The sequence below is a fragment of the Molothrus ater genome, chromosome 13 (assembly GCF_012460135.2).
Source record: "Molothrus ater isolate BHLD 08-10-18 breed brown headed cowbird chromosome 13, BPBGC_Mater_1.1, whole genome shotgun sequence".
Taxonomy (NCBI): Eukaryota; Metazoa; Chordata; class Aves; order Passeriformes; family Icteridae; genus Molothrus; species Molothrus ater.
This window is the reverse complement of record NC_050490.2, coordinates 3,616,572-3,644,360: the sequence shown is the minus strand read 5'-3', so window position 1 is coordinate 3,644,360 and position 27,789 is coordinate 3,616,572. Positions and strand designations below refer to the sequence as shown.

Here is a 27,789-nt window from a genome sequence, read left to right as displayed (position 1 = left end):
GCTCTAGATGCCCAGACGAGCACTAAGGGGCGGCCAGGCCTGGCTGCTGCAGCCTCCGTCTGGGGAGCCCAGCAGCCCGCTCCACAACTTTCCAAAGGGAGACAAACACGGTGATTGCAGGCATCAACCCCCACGTCCAGCTCGTGTTCTAGCGGAGGGGAAGGCCGGCTGCCGCCGCGGGGGCACCGGCTCGCCCGGCTCCCTCCCGCCCTCCGCCGCCGGGAGAGGCCTGTCCCTCACACCCCCTCGCTCGCGGCCCCCCTCCCTCCCGCCGTGGGCGGTGCGGCCGTGACGATCGGCACCGCGGGGCCAATCCGCCCCGGGGGGAGTTCCCCCTCCATTCAGGGCTGCTCGCCTGCGCGTTGAGGGTAGGTAACAGCTGCTTCCCCCACACGCACTTTCCCAGCTTCGCCCCCCTTCACGGGAATCGCTTCCCAAGGGCCGGGCGGGCGGCCGGGCGGGAACCTGAGGGAAAAGGGGGGGGGTGGGAGGGGAGGGAAGCGCGCGCGCGCGCTCCGGATCCCGCCGGCGGGAAGCGCGCGACGGGCGGGGGGGGAGGCGAGTGACTGAGTGTGTGTGTGCGGGGGGGGGAACGGAGGGAGGGGGCCATTGCCGCGGTGGCCACGCCCCCCTCCTGGCATGCCATTGGCTACAGCGGCTGAGGGCGCCGCCCCCCGCGGCGCGCACCGCCCACGGCCCCCCCCCCTCCTCCTCCTCGGTGCGTGCGTGCGTGAGTGTGAGCGTGTGCGAGTGTGCGGGGCGTGTGCGGGAGCGAGTGTCTGTGTGCGCCCTGTGCCCCCCGCCCGCACGTGTAACCGACCCGCCCCACGTGGGGCGCCGCCATCCCGGAAGTGAAGGGGTCGGGGACAAAAGGCAGCGCCGCACCGCCCCCGGGCCCGGGCCCCGCCGCCAAGCCCCCCCCTCCCCTCCCGCCGCCGAACCGGTTAGCACCGGGACCCGGGGCCCGGGGGAGGACGACGGGGGGAGCCGCTGGCGCGGGCCGCGGCCGCGATGTAAACATTCCACAAAAGGGCTCCCCAGAGAGGGGGGCGTGGTCTCGCCGGTGGCGGGCGGGGCCAATTCGCCGCGTGGGTGGGCTTCTCGCCGTGACGGCGGCGCGGCCCCGCTCTCCAATTGGTTGGAGTTTTGGTATCGCAGCCAATAGGGCGGCGGGAGAGGCGGGACGGGGGCGGGGTGCGCTGCTTATACGGACATTTTTCTTCGGCGGTCGCTCCCCCCCCTCCTCTCCTCCCTCCCTTCCTCTCCACATCCCCTTCCTGGGGGCCGTGGCCAATAGGGGAGGGCCTGGTGGGCGGGGCCAGCGCTCCCATTGGCCGAGACGGTGACGGGCGCGCGTCTCAGCCAACGGGCGCTCGGGGCTCCCCCCCTGCGCGAGGAGGGGCGGGATTTCCCGGGGAACAGAGAAGCGGGCAGCGCTCCGCCGCGGCGGCCGACAGACGGTTACTCCATCTTACCCCCCCCGGCCGAGCCCCCCGCCCCCGCCGGGGCACCGGCGCCGCCCCCGCCCGCCCCCCCCCCTCCGGGAGGAGGGGCGCGGGGACCCCCCCTTCTCACTGCGCCGGGGACAGCCCGCCCCCGCCGCCCGCCCGGGAGGTGCCCGCCACCCCCGGACCCTGAGGGAGACCCGGCCGCTGCCAGGAGCCGCTTCGAGGTAAGGAAGAGCGGGGCGGCGGGGACGGGAGGCCGCCGGGCCCGGGGCCGGCCCCCTCCGGCGATCCGTAGGGGGCGGGGCCCGGCGCCGGTGCGGCGGCGGCGCGGGGTTGGGGGGGGGGGGGCCGGTCGGTGCCCGCGGCGGGGCTCCCCGGGGAGCCCCGGCCCGCGCGGGCGGCCGCGCGTCCTCCCGCCCCGCCCCGCCCCGCCCCGCCGGGGTGTCCCGGCCCCGGCATGGCGGGAGCGGCGGGCGGAGCGTGCGGCGGCCGCTGGGCGCGCTGCGAGCCGGGCGCCGCCTCCTCCCCCCGCCCCTCCGCCCGCCCTCCGCCCGGTGCCGCTCCCGGGCTGCGGCGGGACCGCCCCCGGCAGCGCTCGCCCGCATTGCACGGCCCCGGTACCGGCCGCACCGCGCGCCGGGGCTCCCGCCCGCCTGGGGGGCGTTCCGAGAGCCGGGGGGGCGGCGCGGTGCTCCCCAGTGCCGGTGTTCGCCCAACTTCCCGGCGGAGTTGCCGTGAAGGCGCTGTGCCGGTGCCGGTCCCCGCGGCACGGGCGCTCCGCGGCGGCTCCGGGCTGGCCGAGGCTCCCCCGTGGCTCTCGCAGCTCTCCCGCTCCGCAGCGCGGCTCTCCGAAAGGACCTGTTGGAGCGGCACAGGCACGGAAACCCGAGAGCTCCTCGTGCACCCGTTAATTTATCCGCGATTTTAATAGCGAGCCGGAGCCCTCTGCGCGTCCTCCCGTGCTCTGAACTTGGCAGATGCTTACATTGGTATTTCATCCATTTTTTTTAAATGCTTCAGGCTGTTGTAAATCTCTAGAAACTACTTTAGGGTTGGGTTTTTTTGATAGCAGGAGGCTGGTGGAGTTCAGGTAGCTTTAAAAGTATGATTGTGCTTTGTGTCTGCTTTACTAAATTCTGTTTTTTCTGCCTCTTCCTGGCCTGGGTTCAGAGCCATTCTGAATTTTAACAGTCATTATTTGTGTGAATAGCACATGTGCTCAGATACAAATTGCATCCCTGAAGAAATGTATTTATTTGGACCACTGAAATGGGGCAAAATAAGTTGTGTCAGCTCTATTTTAAACTCATTATCAAAGGCATCTCCAGCTGTGCATGGATTTTCAGTCTCCCACGCTGTCCAGAGGAACCTAAACCTGGTCTGTGTGTTAAAGTGTAGCTTAAGGCTGACATAACACCTCATGTTTCTTTTAACTTGCTGCTTTAGGTTGTGCTAAAACGTGCAGGCTCAGTAAACAAGTGGAAAATGCCCAACTTAATTCAGTACAGCTGTATCTGTACTGGCCATTTTCCACTCCTGACTCGTAATTATTTAAAAAAATACAGTTTCAGAAAAGTAAGCATTACTATATAGGATTAGCTGTATAGTGCAGTATTTTAAATTAAAATGGCATTTTATTTTAATACACTAATTTTAAAGCATCTGTAAAACTTCCTTCATCGCATAAAGTGCCTTGGCAGCCAGGTGTCAGCCTGTGCTGTATCTCCAAGAGTAGAAAACCACTTTTTAACTTTTTAGGGTCTTTTTTTTTTCCCCTGCTGAGGTGAAGTTAGCGGTTTTTCACATGGGTACGCTCTTTGCAAAAGGAAATCGTGCTTTCTCCCCCCAGAGTATCTTCTCCTCATCCCTCCCACCTTCTGCTTCTGCTGAAGACACATGGTCTCAGCATGAATTAGTTTGAGATGCTGCAACGTAGTCGTTCATCCAAAAAAACAGCACTAATTCACTCAAGTTTGGGGGAAGTCAGGCTGGTTTTGTGAGCAGTGTGGGGAAGGGGGATGCTCTCCCCCTGGCCCAGCCTGGGTTGCTGGGGGAGCCCTCTGCTCAGGCTCCTGGCACGTGTGGGGCTGGGAGCATCGTGTTGGAATTGGCAGGCGGATCATTTACGTTTCCAGGTTTTATGAATCGTTTTCTGTCCAGATTGCTGTTCTGGACTTCTCCAGCGTTGGAAAGCTTTTATGGCTGTTGGAGCTGGAGCAGAAAAGAGCCCCATAATAGCTGTCACTTCAGCCTGGGCTGTGCTTTTGGGACCAGGCTACTTTTTTCCAACCCTGCTGGGGTCTTGTCTTTTTTCATTTGGTTAAATAAAAGGATTCTGATCATTCCCTCTGTGCATGGGGTAGGTGCAGTTAGGAAACAGGGCAGAACAATGCTCTGAGCTCTGTTGAGCGTGTTTTGGATTGTGTCTGTGGTGGTGTTTGGCACCTGGGCCACTTTTTGGCAAAGCAGGGATCAATGCCTCACCAACTTGTTCCCCATCTGGACGAGTGGGGTTTTTTTGTGTCCCATCTGCCTCTTGGTGAGTGCTGGCACGATGTCACCCTGCAGAAAACTCCCCCAACTGCTCCCAAAGCTTCAGGTCGTGCTTTTCCAGCACCTTTTCCTAAGGATGCTTCTCATTTCATTTTGGAATGATGCTCTGATCCCGGATGTGCCTTTCTGTAGCGTGCCCAAGGGGTTATCCCCGTGCTGCAGGGCCGTGTGGCACCGTAAAAACAAAGTGTAGCAGTGACTGCTGAACAAGCTGGGTCATGTTCTGGAAGTCGTGTGGCTGGGTTAGCAGCACTGCTGGAACCTGAGCTGGCTCCTTTCAGCAGGCACTGCTGTGCACTCCTCCATAATCCTGTGTGGGATGTGTCCTGCAGGACATCCGTGACTGTTCCGGGAGCAGAGCTGACACTTACACTTGCTGCTCCCTACTTTTGAGTCCTCTCTCCCTCGAAAGAAAACCTTTTAAAAAGCCCTCACGTGTGTTAAACGAATCCTCTGCAGCTCTGCAATTTCCCTGCAGTTTTTCAGAGGGATCAAAATCCTCTCCAGTGGGTTTTTACAGCTTGTTGGTGGAGCTGGTGTTTATTCACAGGTATGCTGGGTTTCCAACAGGTGTTGAGGCAGTGCACCTTCCCAATTTGCTTTCTTCCTAGTCTCTATTTGGCTTTTTCTTTTAACTTTACCAGCTGATCTCCAATGCCTGAAGACCCTGCTTATCTGGTGGGAAAACCTGTAGTAGAAATAATGGAGATTTTTGGGATATTATGTGGTAAAATGCTGGGGAGCAGAGCTGCCACAGAGAGGTGGTTTTGTGATGGAAGAGGGGAGCACCTGGGCTCTGGTGCCTCTGTTGCTCCCATGGAGCAGTGAGCAGGCAGGAGGAGAGCCCTGCAGTGCTCCTCCAGCTGAATCCAGCCTCGTCCCCTCTTTGTTCCTTCTCCTTCTGTGTCAGTACTGCCACTCCTTTGCTCTCCTCAGTAGAGGCAAAGGGATGTGCTTTGCCACTCCTTTGCTCTCCTCAGTAGAGGCAAAGGGATGTGCTCCACTTGCCCTTATCTGTCCCACCAGCTCATGTGGGGAAGATGGATGGGAAACCCTCTGATGAAGCTGGTGAGGTAAAATTCCATAATTCTAGCATTGTTACTGAGATGCAACATAGCTTTTCTTAATTTTTCCTTTGCTTTACCAGCTGAAGATCCTGTGTGTGTGTGTCTGCCTGATGAATCCTACCTGTGGCACGGAGGTGGCACAGGTGGGAAGATCCAGAGGTGTGTTCCCTTTTTCTGCAAAAAACCCCTCAAAAAGCCTAAAAACTAAAAACCTCAGGGGAAAAAAAAACCCAATAGTTTTCATCCTGCCCTAGACAGAATGAAGTGTGCTCCTTTTAAGGAGTTGAAAGGGAGTTTGGGTAGAAATGCTGCTGGGGAAAGGGAATTCAATTCTTGACTTGGTCTGCTCAGGTGGAGCTAAGATCTCCTGCATGCATCCTGTTAATGCTTTTAACAAAGGAAAGTGCCTGAATTTTGTGACTTACTTTCAGTCCCTGCTGTATTTTGAGGGCTTTTCAACCCTCAAATTAAGGTTACAGATGTTGCAGTTTGAATTGGGGCTCTGTCAATCTGCACTTCAAAGTCCGTGAGGGGATGCCAGAGATGTGTGCTGCATTTCTGAGATGATGCATAAGCATAGTATTGTTTGTAATGTGGAGGGAAAACTCTTGGTACAAGTCTTTGATGTTGTGTGCTTATTCTCAAAATATCTTTCCCTTAGCTGGGCTTTGCCATCATTAAGGAGAAATCAGTTGTTACTGAGGGTGGAAGTGGGTGGAATTGGCCCTTTGAGCAGCATGCTTTGGCTAAATCAGTTCAAAATGACATGTCTAGTCCTGGGTTTCATCTCATTGTTCCTTCCTCAGCTTTTTTTGGTGGGCTGTAGGAGGAGAAGGACTTTCTGCAGGACAGATCTCTCCAGCTTTTGAACAGAGGAGATTGATGGGAGATGCCAGGTGAAGATTAGCAGGACTTCAGTGAGGAAATGAATGCACTTTGGGACCATTCAGCACCACATCTCCTCCTGCAGGATGCAGACCAGTCACTGTTGGGGTGCTGGTCTGCTTTCCCCTCTCTCTCTGGTTTGGGTGGTGATGGATGCAGAGTTACCATCACCTGTCTCTGTCTGGGTACAGCAGAGCTTTGAGACCATCTCTCTGCTAGGATTAATAAAGCCTGCCAATTAGCAATCTTCATTAATGGCTGGTTTGCTGTGAGACACTCTTACTCAGTGGGTTGCAGATCCTTGGTGGGAGTTAGTGTGGTGTTATCTGGGAAAATTGACTGCTGCTATTGACTATTACCTATATATTGACTATATATATATACACACACACACACCCCACACCCTTTTATAATACAGAATTTCACAGCTGAAGCAGCTCCAGTGCTTGGATAAAAGCAGAGTCCAAGCTCAGTTGGTGAAGGTGAGGGGAATTCAGAGGGAAGATGAACATACATGAGCTTTAATTTTTGCTTTACAGAAGTTTCAATTATCAACCTCACAGCAAACTAAATTGTTGGAAGATTGTACACTTGGCCTGCAAGAATTGGGAGCTTCCAAAACTGATGTTCACGCTGCTGGTGTGTGTGTGGTGACGGATCCTTGGTACTGTCATGATTCCTGTGGCCTCACAGGCCAAGAATTGTGGTGTCTTCACAGGGAAAAGTCTTCTCAGACAGCCTGAGGTGGCATTTTAATCCTCATAAGGGCACGTGAGCCTCCCAGCCATCTTCTGCCCTCAAACAGCCTCTGCGTCAGGGGCTGGTGAGTGCATCTGAAGGGGTGAGTGTGGAGTGATGCTCTGGGAAATGAGACCCAAGGGTGGGACACTGAGCAGCCGCCACACCACGTGGATCTACACACAGTATTGAAAGGGTGAGGGCAGAAGCAGCCTGGGAGGTCAGAGGTGAGTGGCAGGGCTGGCTGAGGGAGCAGGGTTCAGAGCAGAAGGGCATCCAAGTAGGTGAGTAGCTTGTAAATAGCTGCCACCAAGGCTTTGCCCAGACTTTAGTCATGCACTCAGCCATTGTCATGCAAAATCCTGGCCAGCTCTGCTGTGGGTGGATGGGGCGAGGCCAGATTTACTCAGTTTAGTCCCAGCCTTATTAGCATAAAACTCTGTTTTTGCAAAGCAAAATGTGGCCTGTGCCTGAGTGAAGTAGCTCCATGGGGGGAGTAGCTCCATGTTAACCTTCTGGCTCTTCATTTATCAGCAGAGACTGGTTGAAAAGACAACCAGTGCAGCACCATTAGAGGAGTGAGCTCCTGGAGTGTGTGTTCTGCTTGCTGAGTGTGTGCTGGGGATCAGGCTTACTTAGGGTTTGTAACTTGCAATTGAGATGCAGTTGATGACCTTTTCTCCTTTACTTTGAGCAAGGAGCCCTCTGCTTCCTGTCTGTGACCTGCCAGGTGATTGGGGGACCTCTTGAGAGGTTAAACTTGGAGAGTAACTTCAGAAATAAATTAAATCATCTTCCTTGTTGTCCTACCTTCTCCAAGTGAAAGGAGGGGCTAATAGGGATGGTTTATATTGGGTACTGGGAAGAAATTTTTTCCTGTTGAGGGTGGGGAGGCCCTGGCACAGGGTGCCCAGAGGAGCTGTGGCTGTCCCATCCCTGGAAGTGTCTGAGACCAGGCTGGACAGGGCTTGGAGCAACCTGGGATAGTGGAAGGTGTCCCTGCCCATGAAATAATCTCTAAGGTCCCTTCCAAAACAAATTTTTCCTAATGTTTTCCATGTTTTATGTCATGGAGAAGAAAATTTGCACCTTTGTCCTGCTGATTCCTGTTTCCATGTTTGATATGAGATATCAGTGAATGGTCTTTGGGTTATTTGATTAATAACAGATTTACACTGTGCAGAGCTGTCCTGACTTGGTAGATGGGGATTGGCTCAGTTGGCTGTTACCATTATTCTGGGGGAATGTTGTTCCCTCTCATTTATCCATATGCTTGCCTTAGCAATGAGTGTGTCTTAACTGCACTGAACTGAAAAGGCCTTGCTTTGGAGAGATCCTGAGTCAAAAGAGGGTGGTTTCACTGTTTTCTGTCCTTCCAGCATCTTAACAGGCTGCCTGTGCTTTTGATAAACAGCAGATAACATCTCAAGGATGGCAATAACTATCAATGGACAGAAAACAGCACTGGAATTTGCTTGCAGTGAAGAGTACTGGGGTGACTGGTTCAATCCAACAGAGCCAGGAATTCATGGCTCCTTTTGGAGTGGGACAGTGGCAGAATGACCTGTTGGATTTGAAGTGAAATCAAGTTGCAAAAAAACAACTTGAGGTTGGGCAGGAACATGAAAATAAATACAAGGGAGTAAGTGAGGGAGCTGCTGATCTGTGCTCCCTGGCAGGCAGGCAGGAATCCAGCTTCTGAGTGGGGCCAGGGTGCTGGCAGCACCACAGGTGTGGCATGTGGTACCCAAAATGCTCCTAGTATAGTAGACCTATGTCTTTCCCTAAAGTTACACATGAAATGTGCTTAATACACATGTATTAAATGCTTTGGGGCTTTGTAAGCGACTTCACACTCTGATTCTGCAGCCTGCTTTTTTCCCATGTTTTAAAGTATCTCTCACAGCTGTCATCCTACCTGGACTGTCCAAGAGGGTTTTTTTCTGTTGTCAGTATAAATGGTGTGTAGATAACACATCCTTCCTTCCCCAGCCTCTTGTGTTCAAACACTGCATTCACAAGCTCTGCATCGCTCAGGCTCTGTGTGTTAGCAACATCCTTTAGGATCTCTCACAGCATCTCTCTCAGCTGTCATCCTACCTGGACTGTCCAAGAGGGGTTTTTTTCCTATTGTCAGTATAAATGGTGTGTAGGTAACACCTCCTTCCTTCCCCAGCCTCTTGTGTTCAAACACTGCATTCACAAGCTCTGCATCGCTTGGGGTCTGTGTGTTAGCAACATCCTTTAGGTGAGACTGAAGAAATCCTTAACTTTCAAGTTCCTACAACAATAAGGCTGTACTTTTTGTGCTGAGATACGGTTGCATGTTTTATGCTGAAAGCTAATCTTTAATTCCACTTTCCCTTTACAAGATACCAGCACTGGAACAGACAGAAACTCGCCGTGCCTGCTCGCGGTGATCTCTGCAGGACAGGAGCGCTGGATCAATTTCCCTGTGCTAACCAGTGTGCTTTCCCCAGGTTTTGAGGTGCTTCCCGAGCATGAGTTCAGCATGAAGCGGCGATTGGATGAGCAGGAGTCTCCCGTGTATGCGTCGCAGCAGAGACGTATCACCAGCAGCACCGAGGCTTTCCCGCACCAGCACCGCGTGCTCGCCCCGGCCCCGCCGGTCTATGAGGCGGTGTCCGACACCATGCAGTCGGCCACGGGCATCCAGTACTCTGTAACTCCCAGCTACCAGGTGTGTGTGCTCAGCCCTTAGCTCCCTGGCCAGCCAGCACCGTGTTGTAGCACCGTAGAGTTCTGTATTTGACACAAAGTTTTGTTTTGGTACTCGGGGTTTCCTTTAAAAAATGGACAATGTACGTCTCGTTGTCAGTGCTTGCTTTGTTGGCTTCATTCACCAACCAACATGGTGTGACTTGGCTTTCTTGAACATGATTCTTCTAATGATTCTCTCAGACCCTGGTCTCTGAATCTCAGAGTCAGGTTTGTGAAGGGTTTTTCCTCCATTTTTCTGTTTTTCAGCAGGAAAAGGTTTGCTGTTGTAAAAGACTTATGGTATCTTGGGTGATCTTAAGCTTAACAGACTAGATCAGCATTTAGATTGAAGACTTTCAGGAAAATTGAAATGTTTTGTAAAACATTACCCCAGAGTCATTAGGTGGCACTCTTCCCTCTCTTGCCTCCTTTACAAGGAGCTGGCAGCTGGGAACAGGGAAAAAAAATCTTTTTAAGAGTACACTGGAGATAGCTGTCAGTGAAAGAGCAGGGAAAGGCTATTTGTGGGATATTTGTCTCTGCCACATTTCTGGTATGTTCAACCTTCCACACTTGTGTTGCTGGTGAGCTGCTCTCCCTGTCTAGTGCCTGATTTTACCCACAGCTTCATCCTTGCTTCTGCAGAAAGGATATTCACACTGATAGTGGCAGCCACAGAGCTGAAGAGCTGCAGGCAGACCCTTTCTAAGAGGGTGTGTTGATACTGGCAGTCCTTCCTAAAAAGAACTTAGATGGACCAGCAAGCAAACCTTATTTTGTTCATGAGAATTAAATTAAGTATGTTCCATCTAAAAGAGACTTGAATGGAAAACTGAGTTTGCGAAAATGATTTTCCAAATTGAAACTTTCCTGGTTTATGGTATGAAGAAGTCCTAAAAGTGCATGCTTTCTGTTCTTTCCCTGGTTTTCTAGGGGAAATACCAAGCTGGGTTTTCCCCTGAGCCTGCTGATGCCAGAGTCACAATTTGACTTTTAATACCCAAACTGAATTATCAAGAATGTAGATTCATTCATTCAGATTATTACTTGTGACATATAGGGAAAGGAGAGAACCTTGACTCTTGCCAGCTTAAAAATTCCATTTTACCCTCCTTTTCCAGCTCTTTATGTCAGGGGACATACAGGACAGGCAGTGAGTGTGCAGGCTGGGGACAACCTGCGTTTGGCACGTGTCTGCAGGGAGGGCTTTCCTGTATTTGGAGTGTGGGATGAGAGCTGTCTGGAGTTGGTCGAGCAAAGCTGTTAGCACTCATGGTTAAAGCTCAAACCAGCTGCCTTCTGCTTCCTTGACTGTCCTGCTGTGTCTGGGGAGCTGGGAGGCTCTGCTCCCTCCACGGGGCCGTGCCTGATGTGCTGTTTGCCTTGGCAGGTGTCGGCCGTGCCGCAGAGCTCGGGCAGCCACGGGCCGGCCATCGCCGCCGTGCACAGCGGCCACCACCACCCCGCGCCCGTGCAGCCCCACGGCAGCCAGGTGGTGCAGAGCCACACGCACCCCACGCCCCCAGCCGTGCCTGTGCAGGGCCAGCAGCAGTTCCAGAGGCTCAAGGTAATGTCAGCAGCTGCCCGATGTCAACCATCCTCTCCCAAAATTCCTTCTGCGGCCAGGTCCCTTTTTCTGGCCATTTTTAACCCCCTTCCCTTTCCCCCTTCCCTTTCCCCCTTCCCTTTCCCCCTTCCCTTTCCCCCTTCCCTTTCCCCCTTCCCTTTCCCCCTTCCCTTTCCCCCTTCCCTTTCCCCCTTCCCAAGGATTTGATGCTTCTCACGTTTGGGAGTCTATTGAACACAGAAATGGACTTCTCTTTCAGCTGAAGCCCTGTTGTTTCACATAACCATAATAAAAAGAAATTGGACTGGCCAGGAAAAGATTTGTGGCAGGGAGGGAAAGGAGGAATGTATTGCTTAGAGTATTTGGATGAATGGGTTAAATTACCAAAACATTTGGTGCTTTTCTGAACACATGGCATATGTGGGTGATTGTGTGGGAGTAATTTGGGAGTAAGGAAGGCTCTATTCTCAGATTATGTGCTGTAAAACCCTTAAACAAAGAGACAAGTCCACCAAAAATAACCCCTTTAAGTTGCTACATTTGGAGAAGGCACATACATACAAATTGATGCCTGTTTCAGCTTCTTCCAAATACGGTGTGAGTCTTTTCCAGTTTTGGTGGAAACCACTGCCCTTTCCTTTTGCTGAATGTAGGAAACTTCATTTCTACAAACCTCTGAAAACCAGTTTCAAAAAGAGTGCTTCTTCCTCACAGTGAAATCCATGAAAAATCCTTTGCTGGTGCAAGGTTGGGGCTATACATGAGTCTTCTCGTGCTGTTGTTTAATTTCAGACCAAAGAGGGGTCCTGTGTGCTGCTCTTGCAGCTGCTGAGTGCTTGGCCAGGCTGCTGGAGGCTCAGGGACCCAGAGCTCTCACTTTGAGCCATGGGTGTTCTTCCTGCACCTCTGAAAATTGGCTGTTGGTACACAAATCATGAACCTCTTGCTGTTTAAGGTGTAAAACATTTTGCCACCCACAGTTGCCATTTTCAAAGCCCTTCTATGTTGAACTGAAATGTCTGGTTTTTTGAGAAAAGTGCAAGCGTGTACCTGGCAGACATCTACTACACTGAATATGTCATTTCCACTTTCTGCTTATTCTTACACTTCCATAATAATTTCCACATATGAATGCAGGAAAAATAATCAGTCTAGTTCTGTTTATCCTAGCAGTCACTTCAGTGATGGTAGATTTGGAGCATGTTGGGTTTTGGTGGTTTTTTTTTTTTTTTCATTCTGAGTAATTCTGCTGATCTGTGTTGCCTTTTTTTTTTTTTTTTTTTTTCCTTGTTGTCTTTTTTTTGGTACAGTTTTATCTTGTGGGCCAGGAGTGGGGAGTGAGTAACTCTTATTCAAACAGTGCTGGTAGTACACAAACCAGGCTCATGAGCTTTTTGCTCCTTCATTCCCTGCCCAGGCTCAGGGCTAACAGCTGTGTTTTCAAATGCTGAGTGTTTTACAGAACAATGGGAGGTGAAATCAAATCTTCTCTGCTAAAACGACCTGTCTGGTCTGTCTCCAGGTGGAGGATGCATTGTCTTACCTTGACCAGGTGAAGCTACAGTTTGGTAGTCAGCCACAGGTCTACAATGACTTCTTGGATATTATGAAGGAATTTAAATCTCAAAGGTAACAAGCTGCATTTGCTTCTTCCTTCCAGGTTAGAAAGAGTGTATGTGGACATGGGAGCACAGGGCAGGAGCTGAATTCTGTCCTTTGTATACAGAATAACACACCTGGACAATGATGTAAAAGCAGTTGTGTGCTTTATTTTCTGAAAATGAAATGCATCCCTTCATTTATACTAAATCTCTGCCTAGAGTGGGAGTTCACAAGTTCAGCCTTGACAGCTGATTCATCTGGTTGTCTGCCCATTAATAATGGTCAGACTTGGGACTGGATCTCATGGATATAAAGCCCTGTCTGGGCTGATAAAATAATGCTAATGTCACTCTTGAGTTCAGCAGTCTGTTTATAGGACTCAGTTTTGCATTGTTTCATATGTTAGAGGTGATAAGGGGGGAAAACAAAGTCTACTGGAAGATCGCTGTGTGGAGAACCTTGTCCCACTGCAAGGTGCCAGGGGATGGTGACACTGTGATCTTATTCCTTCCCCAGCATCGACACTCCGGGGGTGATCAGCCGTGTGTCGCAGCTCTTCAAGGGCCACCCAGACCTGATCATGGGCTTCAACACCTTCCTGCCACCTGGCTACAAGATTGAGGTGCAGACCAATGACATGGTGAACGTGACCACCCCGGGGCAGGTTCACCAGATCCCCACGCACGGGCTGCAGCCCCAGCCGCAGCCGCAGCCGCCGCATCCGTCGCAGCCTTCGGCGCAGTCGACCCCGACACCAGCACAGCCGGCCCCACAGCCCACACCTGCCAAAATCAGCAAGGTGAGGGGCTCTGGGTGACCTGCACCGAGAGCACAGAGATCCTGCTGCCTCCAGCTGAAGCTGGTGTGCAGCTAGAGGGTGAAAAATTAACTTCCACGCTGCTTTCCCACAGTACTTGTGAGCCTTCATGTGTTTCCCTTCTGCTGCTGGATTAGTTTCTCATTTTCAAACTTGAAGATGCAGTTGTAGTTAATTTGACAGCAATTCAAATAAGCTTTCCAAAACATTAAGGGTTTGGAAAAGCCTTGTTGCTGGCAGTGGGGAACTGAAAGACAGTCAGAGCATCTGGTAAATGGCACACACATTATTCAAGAAGTGATCCAGCAACCTAGGGAAAAGGTTCCTAGTTAAAGCACTGGGCACACACTATCTGTCTGCTTTTGAGTATATTGTCTTAGACCTAAAGTCCCAAGAAATTGCCCATAAAACAGAGGTTATGATAAAGATGTTCTCTTTGGTGTGGAAGTGTGTGAATCATTTCAAATGCTTGAGGCAATTAAATCTTTAGGAAACCTTCATTTGTTATTTGGTGACCTCTGCATTGCTTGAAGTCTTGTTTTCAGATTGAATGATTTTTGTAGAGGGGTCTGGTTCAGCTGTCAGCTGGAAGGGTTCAGGAGTTATTGACAACATCTAAAGTGCAAGAGTTTAGCAGAATGACCATGAGATTGCCTGTAGGTATTGGTTGTGTGTGCCCAAAACAGAGACCTTTGAGTAACAAAGGAAATTTGACTCTGGTTTAGATATAATCCAGATTCTACTGTCCAAAAGATGTATTTTATGTGAAACAGAACAGGATAATAGACATTCAAGGAGATTACTCCAGATGAAATTTTGTGTATTTTAGCCTCAAAGTGTGAAAATATTTCAGAGCCTTAGGGATGGGATCTCCAAAGTTTCAAGGGTTAATCCCTAAACTGTTAGATAACAATTGCCTGGAAAAGCTAGAGGAAAAGGTGACATGCAGTTAAAAAGCAGCAGGATTTAAAATATGGCAGTTAGCTGATCTCTGGGCAAACATTGTTGGGACATGCAACTTCCTGCTCAGAAATGGCAAACAAAAACATGCTGAAAGATTTGGTAAAAGATTTGCCAAGCTGGACACTGCAGATCATTCCAGAATGAACTTGCCTGTGCTAGGTTTCAGGGATTTTTTCTGAAGAGGTACATGCTCTCAGTAAAGATGTAGCAGTCTCCTTCTTAACACCATGGGATAAGTGGTTTTCTCCCTGTCACACCTGCAAAGTGTTGAACTGTCCTTGCTGAAGCTTTAAAATGAGCTTGAGGGACAGGCTAGACAATGAGGTAAGATGTCCCTACTAGGCAGGTAAAGGCAGGACAGGATATTGTAACAGGATATTTATGCCCATCCTAAGACAGTTATTTAAATTCTCAGTCCTGAAAACTCTGTTTAATAGGAGTTTTGAAATGTAAAATGTGAGGGGAATAAGTACGTCCATTTCTATTTAAAATGCCACCTCAAAACTAAATTTTCACCTGGCTGTTCAATGTCCATTGAGAGTATTCAAAATAATTACTCACTGCCTGCTTTTTGTCTGAAGAAACTCATGTTTTCCCTTGCTATTGCCTCCATTCATCCCACAATTGTTGACTAGTGCCAAAGTGACTGGCTGTGTGGGAGCCAGCCATATCTATGCATTTTGGCTCTGTTAAGTTTTTGAGGTAGTTTGTGTCTCTTGTCAGGTTTCAGTCCAAAGCAATTAGCAAGGAAAATCATCTTAATAACAACTGCTTGAACGGCCCGGGTATTTTGTCTCCGTGATGCAGTTTAGTCTTTGCTGGCCCACTAAATATTTATCTATTTTTATTTATTTATTTATTTATTTATTTATTTATTTATTTATTTATTTATTTATCCCTAAGTGGATTAAAATTGCCTTTATCCTGACCATGAGGGGATCTGCTGCTCCCTAACAGAGCCTGTGTTCCCCTCAGCCATCGCAGTTGCAGTTTAGTCTCTGCTGGCCCGCTAAATATTTATCTATTTCTATTTATTTATTTATTTATCCCTAAGTGGGTTAGAATTGCTTTATCCTGACCATGAGGGGGGGAGGGTCTGCTGCTTGCTAACAGAGCCTGTGTTCCCCTCAGCCATCGCAGTTGCAGGCTCACACCCCTGCCAGCCAGCAGACGCCCCCAATCCCGCCGTACGCGTCGCCGCGCTCGCCGCCGGTGCAGCCGCACACGCCCGTGACAATCTCTCTGGGCACCACACCATCCCTGCAGAACAATCAGCCCGTGGAGTTCAACCACGCCATCAACTATGTCAACAAGATCAAAAACCGGTTCCAGGGACAGCCAGACATCTACAAAGCCTTCCTGGAGATTCTCCATACGTATCAGGTGAGTGTTGGAAATGTGAATTTGTGCCTGTGTGTGGTTCTTTCTCTTGCTTTGCTTTGGGGGCTGTCCAAAATTTGCATTTGGGTCTTCTGCTGTACTAGCAGTGGCCAGCAGGTAATTATGGACTGGTTTGGATTGGAAGGGGCCTTAAAGATCATCTAGTCCAACCCTTTGCCATGGGCAGGGGCACCTTCTGCTAGGTCAGGTTGCTCCAAGCCCTCTCCAGCCTGGTCTTGAATTCTGCTTGAACTAAGCAGAAGTCTGGCAAGTTAAAAAAGTTACATAGTAGTATGAAGTAATAGATCTCAATCCATCATCTTTATTTGGAAGTCTCTGCAATGCTTGTTTAAAAACTGAGTTTGGCATTTTTCATGAGCACGTGTCAGGATGAGGCAATGTGGCTGTAGCTCTATGTTAAAAGCAAAAAAAACCACTTCTTGGTCAGTGTCTTACTGTTAGAGGGCCAGTTGGGCATTTAGGGTGTATTTATGGTGTATATATAAGTATAGATATTTAGAATATATGAGAGTCATACTATTAATATAGTATGATGCTTTATAAAAGAAGCTGAGACCTTTGCTGTTCCATTATTCTATCACTGAAAGTTTGTTTGTTTTTTCTTTGTCACTTGAATAGTTTGTGCATCCTTTCTTCTGACACCTCTCCTCTTTCCTCTGGCAGAAAGAGCAGCGTAATGCCAAGGAGGCAGGAGGGAACTACACACCAGCCCTGACAGAGCAGGAGGTCTATGCTCAGGTGGCTCGCCTCTTCAAGAACCAGGAGGATCTGCTCTCGGAATTTGGGCAGTTCCTGCCTGATGCCAACAGCTCTGTGGTGAGTACCCTTGGAGATAGGGTGAAATACCTAGTGCAGACTGTTCTGTATGAAGCCAGTGTTCAGAAAAATATGCTTTTGCTCTAAGTTTCCTGGGGTGTAGGAAGGAGGTTAGGAGGGTAGACTGTGTTTTCTGGCTACAACTTGTCTCTTAAATAACTTTTATTTTAAATGCAAGAGGGTTGTTCTAAGTTAGGGTTGTAACTGCAGTAAAATCCATTGATCATCTAGAGCTAGGAGCTTTGGGGTCCCCAGCACAGGAAGGACATGGATCTGTCAGAGCAATTCCAGAGGCCACCAAAATGATCAGAGGGATGAAGCACATCTCCTGTGAGGAAAGGCTGAGAGAATTAGGATTGTTCTGCCTGGAAAAGAGAAGGCTCAGGGGTCACCTAATTGTGACCTTCCAGTATCTGAAGAGAGCCTCAAAAAAAGATGGAGAGAAACTCTTTACAAGGGCATGGACAAGGGGGAATGGCTTCAAACTGAAAGAGAATAGGTTTAGATTAGATAATAGAAAAAAATTCTTCCCTGTGAGGGTGGTGAGACACTGCCACAGGCTACCCTGAGGAGCTGTGGCTGTCCCATCCCTGGAGGTGTTCAAGGGCAGGTCAAATGGAACTCTGAGCAACTTGGAATAGTGAGAGGTGTCCCTGATCCTCCATGGCATTGGAACTGAATGACCTTAAAGGTCCCTCCCAACCCAACCCGTTCAGTGACATTTTGTGTGGAACGTAGCCCTAATGGTCTTATGGGTTTGTCTCTGAACAAGCTGTTGAGCAAGACAACTGCAGAGAAAGTGGAATCAGTCAGGAATGACCACGGGGGCACAGTGAAGAAGCCACAGCTCAACAACAAGCAGCAGAGACCCAACCAGAATGGCTGCCAGATCCGACGGCACTCGGGCACCGGAGCCACCCCTCCGGTGAAGGTAAGAGCCTGGGCTGCTCCTTCAGGAGGTGTCTTCCAGGTCCTTGTGGTTTTTGTGGCACAGGCTGCAGCTTGAGAATGTGGAAAATAGTGTTTGTCTTTAAAGCTTTCAGAAGTCCTTGTTTCCAAGCACACATCTTTGCCTCTGATTTTTGTGAACTGATGGTGGTATCTGTTCCTGAGGGTGGGACATAGTTACTTTAATGGCTTGGGGAAACAGAGTTTTCATCGCTTTCTAAAAAAGATGTAGTTTTAATAGCAGTGTTTAATGAGGGGGAGTTATGGAGTGTGGAGACAAAAGTCTCAGTAATGCCACAGAATAAATTTGCCCAATATTTGTAGCAAATGTTCCTAAGCCACATAGGGAAAGATGAGCTGAAAAGGTGTGCCTGAAAGCTTTGTTGTAGTAGAACTTGGAGCAGATGCAGTAGAATCATGTTTGCTCATCTTTCCTGTGATGAAGCTTTTAATACAATGATAAATGATTATTCTCTCAGCAAAGTTTGCCCTTTTCAAATGACACATGATTTGTGAGAGCAGCGAGGCTTTGTAGTGCAACAAAAATTGTCCTGTGGCCAGGTGGCCTCGTGTTTGTGCATGAGGGATAAATTTGCTTGCTTTTTTTGAAGCCAGTATATCTTCCTTTGTCATGAGAAGCATTAGCAGGCATAATTGTACCATTTAAGTCCCCTTCTGCCCTTTCTCCTTCTCTTCAAATCGAGGGCACCAAAATAAAGCACATTTTGGAGGCACCTAACAGCCTTTCTGAGGATGGGGAAAATAAAGCATCTTTCAGTAGAATGTAAGAGAGAAAAAAATTGTCATTCTGGGTAAGTGTAAGACTTGCAGAACTGGATGAGTGATACGAAAATCATCTATTCTGGCAGTTTTCCAAACTAGTTATCAAAGTAAGATATGCTGCAGTGTGATTGAAACAATCAGCTAGTTACAGGAAAGGGTGAAACAATGTATTACAGATATTTGGAGTGGCATGCTACTTATTAACATTCAGTAAATTAACTTGTAGCACGTGTTTTAATAGACTTTTCTTCTTAAAAAAGCCACCTTTCTTTAATGGGAAGTGCATGGTGGGGTCAGGGAGCTGGCACTCACCTGTGATATATAATCAAATTATCCCAAGTTGCTGAACACACCTTTTATTTTTAATTGCCTTTCTTTTTTTTTTTTTTTTTTTTTTTTGATAACAGAAGAAACCAAAACTGCTTGGTTTGAAAGACCAGTCTTTGGCAGAAGCCAGCAAACATGGTGTGGGGACAGAATCTCTCTTCTTCGAGAAGGTGAGAGGCAGGATGCAGATGTTGCATGTGCTTGATGTATGTCCTTCCTGTATACACATCTGGATTTTTATCACAGTGACGTGTGAGATTTACACCACCCTGATAACATTTCTCAGCTTAACCTCAGATGTATCCGGTGACCTCTAAGTCAGATACATTGAATTTTTTTAAAATTAGTGATACTTTTTGTATGTGTCTTTTCCCCAAAGCTCCTTTTCCAGCTTTCCACCTGCTGCTGCAATTTGTTTGAGGGAATGGGATTTTTTTCCTGTAACCCACACTCCAAGTGGTTTTCCCCTTTATAAGATCCCCCTACAGCTGATGATGTGCATGGCTTGTCTTGCTGTGTTGGCACAGCTTGTACCCATCTACAGCCAGCTGGCTGCAGGGGGGGAGCTCAGTTTACAAAGCACCTGATTCATATTTACATTGGGCTGCCTTTTTTTTTAATATTTCCCTTCAGAGATTAATCTAATTAATTGCACAGTTGTTACCTGTTGCTGGCTTAGCACACAGATCAAGTGAAAGGAGATATGGGATGTTTCCAAGTGGTACCTTGGTGTCTTCTCTGAGATGTCCATACAGTGCCTTATAGCTCAGAGGGGAGTATGGGACAAAGTTAAAACCATCTTTTAAGCAATATTCACGCACTGATGACAGTCTTGGTTGCTCCCTGCTGATCTGGTGAATTCTGCAGCTTGATGGGAACCAGCTAATGGTAACTGGGAACCAATTTATTGCTTGGAGGATGTGTAGGTGTTAACATGAGTAAACCTAGAAATCCCTGCTGTGGAATTATAACCATAATGATGAATAACTTAACAGTGATAGATCTCAGTCTAATGTGTAGATCCTGCTGTTCTTGTGGGAAAGGTAGTGATGTTGGGATGAATAGTTTGGCTTTCTCATTTTGTGAAGATCAGGGTTACAGAAGGAGGATTACAGAGGTCACAGAAGGAGGATTGTCTGTGACAATCCAAGCTGGAAGCAGGCAGGGGCTGGAGAGGTGTTACCCAGGGTATGGGTCTCATACCCCCCCACTCCCTACTTGAAATACTCTCTGAAGTTTAAAAGCAGCCTAGGTGGGTTTGTGGTGCTGCAGTTGTAACTGATGTTGTCCATGATTCCAGTGCTTTGTAATCCAGCTGTTACAGGGTTCTGTGAAGGATTTAGTTCTTCACTTGCAGCTCCTTTCTTAGAGTAATGCCTCAGTGCTGACATTGCAGGGGATCCCAGCATGAGGGTGGCTCCCAGCAGTACCAGTTTGTCTGGCCCTGTGTACAGGGCGAGTTCTCTCTGTTCAGCTCAAAGATTTATGTGCCTCAGTGGGAAACACAGTGTCAAACCCAGGTCTCCTGGACCACCCCCTGCTGAGTGTCACCCTGACAGCTCCTCTTCTCTTGTCTGCTCTGGCTCAGGTCCGCAAAGCTCTGCGCAGCACCGAGGCCTACGAGAACTTTCTGCGCTGCCTGGTGATCTTCAACCAGGAGGTGATCTCCAGGGCTGAGCTCGTGCAACTGGTCTCCCCATTCCTGGGGTAAGTATAGCCCCTTTCCTGGTCTGTTTCTCTTGTGGAGCCAGGAAAGAAACACTCACCTTCGTGGTCTTGTGCACTGCCCTTTCCTATTCCTTATCCCAGAGAGATTCCCGCTGTGTCCTGACAGGCAGCGTGCAGGAGCAGTACAGGTGTTGCTTGATGTGTGTCTTCCCTTTCCAGCAGGGCAAACAAAATGATTAGCAGCCGGTTATTGCAGTTTCTTGCTCTGGAATCATTCTCAAATTATGTCATTTGAGAAAAGATCCACTGTCTAATTACACAGGGAAATGTCCCCCCGAAAAAAGCAGAGTGCTGATATAAGCTCACTAAAGTTTCCAAAAAGCAGCTGAATTCTGTCACACAACTAAAAATGTTAAAGAACTCTGTACTTTAAATAAGAATTTACAACTTCCATGATTGTCAGCAATGTACAGAACCACTCTATTAATTTATTAAAACCAACAGATATCCTCTCATCAACTTTGGGCAGCAGGATAAGTGTTTCTTTTGCCTGGGCACTGAATTGCTGGTTCCAAGGGAGAAGGCAGTAGCAACATAAATTGGGTTCAGGACCCCATTACAGTAGCTACTGTTCAGAGAAACTGCCCTAAGGAGCTTCCATTCACTCTGTAGGTCCACTGGAATTAGACAGGCATCAGCAGGATGCCTGACTTTAGGTAAAAAAGGGGCAATATTTGACAAGAAAATTCTGTACTTTTCCCATCTACTGCCTGTGCTCCTAACTATAGGGAAAGATAAAATACAGGGGTGTTTTTATTCTGGAGTTGGACATTGTCTTTTGCCATATAACAGAAAAGCAGTTAATAACTAGTGATTCAATTAGTAACAGGTTCAGTTCATCCTGTTGCTGGAGCTTTGCATGAAATAAGAGGATGTGAACAAATGCTGTATTTTAGACAAATAAATTTTTCATGAAATTCTGCAAACAGGCAAACTTGGGCCTTGCAGGCAAAGGTTTCTCTGTGATTCATGCTGCTCTGTGAAGTCTGGTTGAAGCAATCTGGTTGAAACCTTTTGTGTAGTTACAGAATTGCCTTTTGGTTTCTTCTTGCTGCCTCTGGAAAGGAAAGGTCTGGTTTAAGGTTCATACTATTGGCAAACAATGAGGAACCTGGCCTGAGTTCAGTACCAGGGTAGTTTGGGGAGACCCAGATGTGACTGTGCCACGAGTGCTGTCCCTGTAGCAAAAGCTTTGACAGCTGCTCCTTGCTGGTCACTAATCCTAAAGCACCTTAGTTGCACCAGGAGAGCAATCCCCACCTGATCAACAGCAGGTGCTTGCTTCCCATTTGGTCAGGCTCTGTGGGAATGGGGTTGAGCAGAGAGGGTCTTCTCACCAGATTGATAATTTAGAGGGTTCTCTGTAGTAATCAGTTGTAGCCTCAGCATCACAGCTTGGGCTGTTTGCATTTTGTTTAGCTCATTTTTCACTTTGTTCCTTTTATTTTAGGAAATTCCCAGAACTGTTCACTTGGTTTAAAAACTTTCTGGGATATAAGGAGTCTGTTCACATGGAGACGTATCCCAAGGAACGGGCTACTGAGGGGATTGCCATGGAGATTGACTATGCCTCCTGCAAGAGGCTGGGCTCCAGCTACAGAGCCTTGCCCAAGAGCTACCAGCAGCCCAAGTGCACGGGGAGGACTCCACTGTGTAAAGAGGTAAGGCAGGAGCTGTGCCACAGGGCAAGGCTCTTCCCAGCCTTTTTAAAGCAAAAGCGAGCAAATCAGAGCAGGAAGGGGGATTTTGTTTGTATCCCCGTGTTGGAAAGGTTCCTGGGGGTGTCAGGGCATGGCTGGTGGTGGTGGGCATGGGGCTGGGGCCAGGCAGCTCCCTGCCCAGCACTGCTCCACACTGCTCCATGCTGCTCCTGCAGCCAGGCGTGTATGGGCACACCATCCTGGCTCGGGATGGTGCTGCGTGTGTGGCAGCCCCAGGGGAGCACAGCTCAGGAATTCCTGGTGGCACTCCCATAAACATCTGGATCATAGCCAGAAGTTATTGCACAGGGTGAGGTGTCAGTCTAGGAACTGGGTTATGCTGAGAGCTGGCTGGGAGATGTGGTACCCACGTGGCTTTGATGGTTGGCATCAGCTCTTCTCCAGAAGTTTGTGAAAGGTTTGCATAGAGTGTTGGGAGGCAGCTGGAGAAAAACCTACTGAATAGTTATGATGGTTAATTACTGACATACCCAATGCTCCTACATCTTATTTATGATGTGTTATGTGTATGACCTGTGAAAGGAACATTAAGATTTCAAACTTAAGTAGGAGATGAAGAACTGGTTTTCTGTGTGTTCTTAATGTGATCTCAGAGGTCCTTTACAAGGTAGTATGTAATTCAGGATTATTGCTACCTTTTTACCTAAATTCTCACTTAGTCTGCTTTCAGAGTTGTCTCTAGGCCAACTTTAAAAGAAAATCATGTTTTCTGTAGACAGATTCTCCCACGTATTCCCTCAGATGCATCTTTCGTTCTCCCTGAAATGCTGAATTTTTAATCCATGTCTTGACACGTCTCTCAAAAGCTTCTTGTGTGATGCAGTTACAAACTTTTCTCCTGTGAGAATCTAATGACTCAGTTGTTCAGGCTTTGAGTTTATGGAAACTGGACCTGGTTTTCAAGACTGCCTGCCAAAATCATTGTTTCTTTGCCTTTGGCCTCTTTGAGGTGGTTGTTGGGTTGTTTGTTTGTTTGCTTTTTAATGTTCTGCTCCTATATTGAAAGCTGCAGGTGCTGAGCTGTTTTGTCAGAAAAGGTGGTGCTGGGGTATGGTTTTGTACTTCCAATTAGCCTTATTTGGAGGCAGCAACTGTGTCCTGTCTAACAGTCAGGTCTGCTGTGGTGACCATACAGTGTTGATGGTGAATCACACATGGGAACCAGCTGGTTGCAGCTGACTAATCCAAAGAAGCAGAAAAAGCTCCTTTCACCTTTATTTTCCTCTTCTCCCACAAGGTTTTCCTCAGAGCTCCAGCCTATGAATTTTTCAGGCTGCCCTGGCTGTTTGGGTTCTGGCTGTTTGGGGTTGCCCTGTGAATGCTGGGCTTTGGAAGGCACACACACTTTTTCAGCTGGGAATTAGATTGCCCCATCAGAAGACTGCTCTTGAAGCTGGCCAGGTGTGATCCCCTTGAACACTGACCATGACTCTTGTTCTCCCTCAAAGGTTTTGAATGACACCTGGGTCTCCTTCCCATCCTGGTCTGAAGATTCCACATTTGTGAGCTCCAAGAAGACCCAATATGAAGAGCACATCTACAGGTGTGAGGATGAGCGTTTTGAGGTAAATTGCTTTTCCTTGGTTCATGTCTCAGAAAGTTCTGTTCTGTGAACAGTTAATGAGTTTGATGTAATGATACCTTTAATTCTGCATCTTTTATTGTGTCTGCCACCTGGATTTTGGCATAAAAGCTTGTTTTCTCTTCATGCCTGAAGCAGTGTAAGCTGCCACCCCCGCCCCTCACCTTTTGTGTGGAGCTCTTCGTTCACCCCACTCCACATGAAATTGTTGAATGGCCGAGCATGGAATTGCTGCATCTTTTCTGTTCTTCCTGCCCACATAGTGCATGAGAACATGCATTCCCCTGTAATCATCTGCAAAGCAATATGTTCAGGATTTTAAATGACTGACATTTTGACTGGAAATGGAAGTTAGCTGGGCAATTACCTGAATCTGCACAGATTTGGCACGTCCTTTTGTAGAGTAACTGTCAATTGTGTTCTACTCCCAGTTGGAAGATGTAATTTCCAAATTGTCTCATTCTGGTAGCCTTTAAATTCTTCCACAGTATTATTTAGGTAGCAGATGAAATGTAATTGGATTATTTTAGAGCAGCTGAACACCAAAGTGCTCGAGTACACCTTGTTAAACAGGCGCAGCTTCTTGTTTCATGTCACTTGAATGTTTGCCTCCGTGAAGTATCATGTTTTGTCTATTCAAATGCTACGGCTAATGCACTGTTCTCTCCAGCTGGATGTTGTCTTGGAGACCAACCTGGCAACCATCCGCGTTCTCGAGGCAATCCAGAAGAAGCTGTCACGCTTGTCTGCGGAGGAGCAGGCCAAATTCCGGCTGGACAACACCCTGGGGGGCACCTCGGAGGTGATCCACCGCAAGGCTCTCCAGAGGATATACGCTGACAAAGCAGCTGACATCATCGATGGGCTGCGCAAGAACCCCTCTGTGGCTGTGCCCATCGTGCTGAAAAGGTGCTGACTGCCCCAGCACCCTGCCCCAGGGTCCCTTCCCACGGGTGATGCACCCCATGCCCTCCAAATTTATGGAAACGTGGCTGAGTGTGCCCTCCACAAGGCTGAATTTACCCCACAAGGTTGTGGCTGCCCAAGCCCTGGAAGTGTTCAAGGCCAGGCAGGGCTTGGAGCAACATAGTCCAGTGGGAAGTGTCCCTGTCTATGGCAGGGGGTGGAACAGGATGATCTGCAAGGTCCCTTCTGATCTATGACAGGATGATCTGCAAGGTCCCTTCTGAACCAAGCCATTCCATGATTCTATTATTGTGTGAAACTAAAAAATTCATTTATATTCTGGACAGTTGGTATACTCCATAATAATCACCTAGAGGGAATTGCCCTCCTGAAGCAAAATCCTTATAGCTCAGCTGGAAGGATATAGAGCTTCTGTTGTCTCCTCTTAAACTTTTTTCTTCCCTGGTGTCAGCACTGTGTGTAAGATAAGGGAACTGTTGTCCCAGGGCTAACTGTGATCCCTTTCCAAATCCTATGGATCTGTGTGCCCAGATCATGGTGTCTCTGCTAGCCTCAGATTCCCAGTCCTGTTTCTGTTGTCAGCCTCCCTTTCCTCAGTTAAAAGGGAGTGGATGCTGCACCTCCTTGGGGAAGGTCGAGGGGATGTGTAAGCAGCACATGCTGGTTTATCTCTGTGGGGCTCTTGGTCCTGTGTTTTGGAGTTGTGGAGCTGGGCAGAGCAGCCTTCCCAGGATACCTGCAAGGTCCCAGTTTCCTTACCCTTCTTCAGCTGAATCGGGGGTGCTTTGCTTGGGATGCTGAGTCAAGGTTCAGGAGTGCATTCCCACGATACTCAGGTGTCCATGCTTTGTTCAGTTGTCCAAACTAACCTGCCCCTGTTCCACAGGTGGAGCTTTCTGGGGATTTCTAAGAGACCAGGGCCAGCTTTTTTGCCTTCCCTGTCCCTTTATTCCCTCTCCTAGGGCTGCTTTGTTCCTGCGTGGTTTTACCTAAATGTGAAAGAAACCCAGAGTGGTTTCTCCAGAAGGGTGTGTCCAGGGGGCACCTCCTGGAAAGCTCCTTTCTGGGGGATCTTTAATCCATGCCCATTTCATTGGGAGTTCAGCTCTTGTCAACAGTCACTAAGAACCACAGGCTGAGGTTTTTCTTATATGCTCACCTCTTAGCTCACCTTTGTTTTCTTGATCCAAGGTTAAAGATGAAAGAGGAAGAGTGGCGAGAAGCCCAGAGAGGATTTAATAAAGTCTGGCGAGAGCAGAATGAGAAGTATTACCTGAAATCCTTGGACCACCAGGGCATCAACTTCAAGCAGAATGATACCAAGGTCCTAAGGTCAAAGAGTCTCCTCAATGAGATTGAAAGCATCTATGATGAGGTGAGATGATCACCAGTAGTTTCCTTCCCTTGACCTTATGCACTTTGCTAGTGCAGTTTCGGTTTCTCTTCCTCACAGCTTGATGAGGGAGGAAATCTGTTTCTAGCAGGCTCTTGGGTGGTGGAGAGGGATTGTTTAGGCTGATTTTTATGCTGTTTCTCCTTTGTAGAGGCAAGAACAGGCTTCAGAAGACAATGCTGGAGTCCCCACAGGCCCACACCTCTCACTAGCCTATGAAGACAAGCAGATCCTGGAAGATGCTGCCTCTCTCATCATCCACCACGTGAAGCGGCAGACGGGAATCCAGAAAGAGGACAAGTACAAAATCAAGCAGATCATGTATCACTTCATTCCAGACCTGCTGTTTGCTCAGCGAGGTGAACTCTCAGATGTGGAGGAGGAAGAAGAGGAGGAAATGGATGTGGACGAAGCCACCGGGGCTGCAAAAAAGCACAACGGTGTTGGGGGCAGTCCTCCCAAAACCAAGCTGATGTTCAACAACACGACAGCCCAGAAGCTGCGGGGCATGGATGAGGTCTACAACCTCTTCTACGTGAACAGCAACTGGTACATCTTCATGAGGCTGCACCAGATCCTGTGCTTGCGGCTGCTGCGGATCTGCACCCAGGCCGAGCGGCAGATCGAGGAGGAGACACGGGAGCGGGAGTGGGAGAGGGAAGTGCTGGGCATAAAGCGAGACAAGAGTGACAGTCCTGCCATCCAGCTGCGACTGAAGGAGCCCAGTGAGTGACTTCTGGTGGGAGGCTGGGGGAAAATGGTGTTTCTGTTTGTAGCATGCTGACAGAGTGTTTGGTGTCTTCAGGCATGTGACAGCAGTGAGCCTTTAAGATGGGCTCTTTTTTATTATCCCTGGGGAGATGGGAAGATGTGGAGAACATAGGACTTGGACTAGCAGAAGGATAATACGCAGCAGTTATTTCATTGTACACTTGCATATCCCTAAGTAGGGAACTTGATTCCCTAAGTAAAAGCTTTCAGAAATAAATTGCTCATGGAGGAAGCTAGAGCTAGAAAGCAAAAGATGATGAAAATACCTGCAGCCTTAAAAGGTATGATTTTATGTACAAAGATTTATGTCCATAAAGGACAAGTTTAAGTAACTCTTCAGCTTACGTGGGTCACCTGAGGACCAAAATCTCCAGCAGCCCTTCCTGGGGGTGGTGTGCCCATGTGTCCCCTTCTCTCCTGCTGCAGTGGACATCGATGTTGAGGATTATTACCCGGCCTTCCTGGACATGGTGCGCAACCTGCTGGACGGGAACATGGACTCGTCGCAGTACGAGGACTCGCTGCGCGAGATGTTCACCATCCACGCCTACATCGCCTTCACCATGGACAAGCTGATCCAGAGCATCGTCAGACAGGTGCCTGCAGCATGGCCTGGGGGCTGGGTGGGGTGGGACAGGGACAGCAGGCAGGTTGTTTGCTCCAGGCTCGCATTGGAGGCAGCGTTGTATGCCCACATGGGGAATTTCAGGGGTAAAAAGGTAAATTCAGGGTGTTTCTTCACCCAGCTCTTTAACCCTCATAGTAAAGAAATGATAGAGAGTGATTTTTGATCTGTTTGAATTATTGAGAACATTTTCTACAAAGTTTTCCGTATGTTTTAGGATGTAAGTATTCAAAGCCTGTCCAGAGCTAATCTTGCTTTAGCTTTGAAAAAAAACCCAAAGAAATTACATCTAAATAGTTCCTTTCCTTTCCGTCAGTGCTGTAGGAGTGCATGCTTTTTCTAAAAACCTTTTGTCTCTTTTATCTGGCTGCTGGAGTAGCTCATTTTGGCTGTTAAACTCCAGTCC

At 48.7% G+C, this 27,789-nt stretch overlaps 1 protein-coding gene across 2 annotated transcripts in view; it reads left to right on the top strand.

Annotated features, from left to right (window-relative positions):
• Positions 1 to 1,449: 1,449 nt before the first annotated feature.
• Positions 1,450 to 27,789, top strand: part of SIN3A (SIN3 transcription regulator family member A) — a 31,286-nt gene continuing 4,946 nt past the window's right edge. The window contains exons 1-16 of one of the 2 annotated variants that reach the window (XM_036389832.2): positions 1,450 to 1,672; positions 9,172 to 9,392; positions 10,803 to 10,979; positions 12,502 to 12,608; positions 13,098 to 13,380; positions 15,493 to 15,744; positions 16,426 to 16,578; positions 17,351 to 17,509; positions 18,717 to 18,806; positions 20,225 to 20,343; positions 21,815 to 22,025; positions 23,534 to 23,650; positions 24,338 to 24,576; positions 25,786 to 25,969; positions 26,139 to 26,712; positions 27,185 to 27,354. In XM_036389832.2, coding sequence (XP_036245725.1) covers positions 9,204 to 9,392; positions 10,803 to 10,979; positions 12,502 to 12,608; positions 13,098 to 13,380; positions 15,493 to 15,744; positions 16,426 to 16,578; positions 17,351 to 17,509; positions 18,717 to 18,806; positions 20,225 to 20,343; positions 21,815 to 22,025; positions 23,534 to 23,650; positions 24,338 to 24,576; positions 25,786 to 25,969; positions 26,139 to 26,712; positions 27,185 to 27,354 — 3,024 coding nt within the window. In that variant the 5' untranslated portion in view covers positions 1,450 to 1,672; positions 9,172 to 9,203. Of the gene's footprint in view, positions 1,673 to 2,421; positions 2,438 to 9,171; positions 9,393 to 10,802; positions 10,980 to 12,501; positions 12,609 to 13,097; positions 13,381 to 15,492; positions 15,745 to 16,425; positions 16,579 to 17,350; positions 17,510 to 18,716; positions 18,807 to 20,224; positions 20,344 to 21,814; positions 22,026 to 23,533; positions 23,651 to 24,337; positions 24,577 to 25,785; positions 25,970 to 26,138; positions 26,713 to 27,184; positions 27,355 to 27,789 lie in introns of those variants that run through there. The other variant, XM_054516272.1, reaches the window with a different exon arrangement.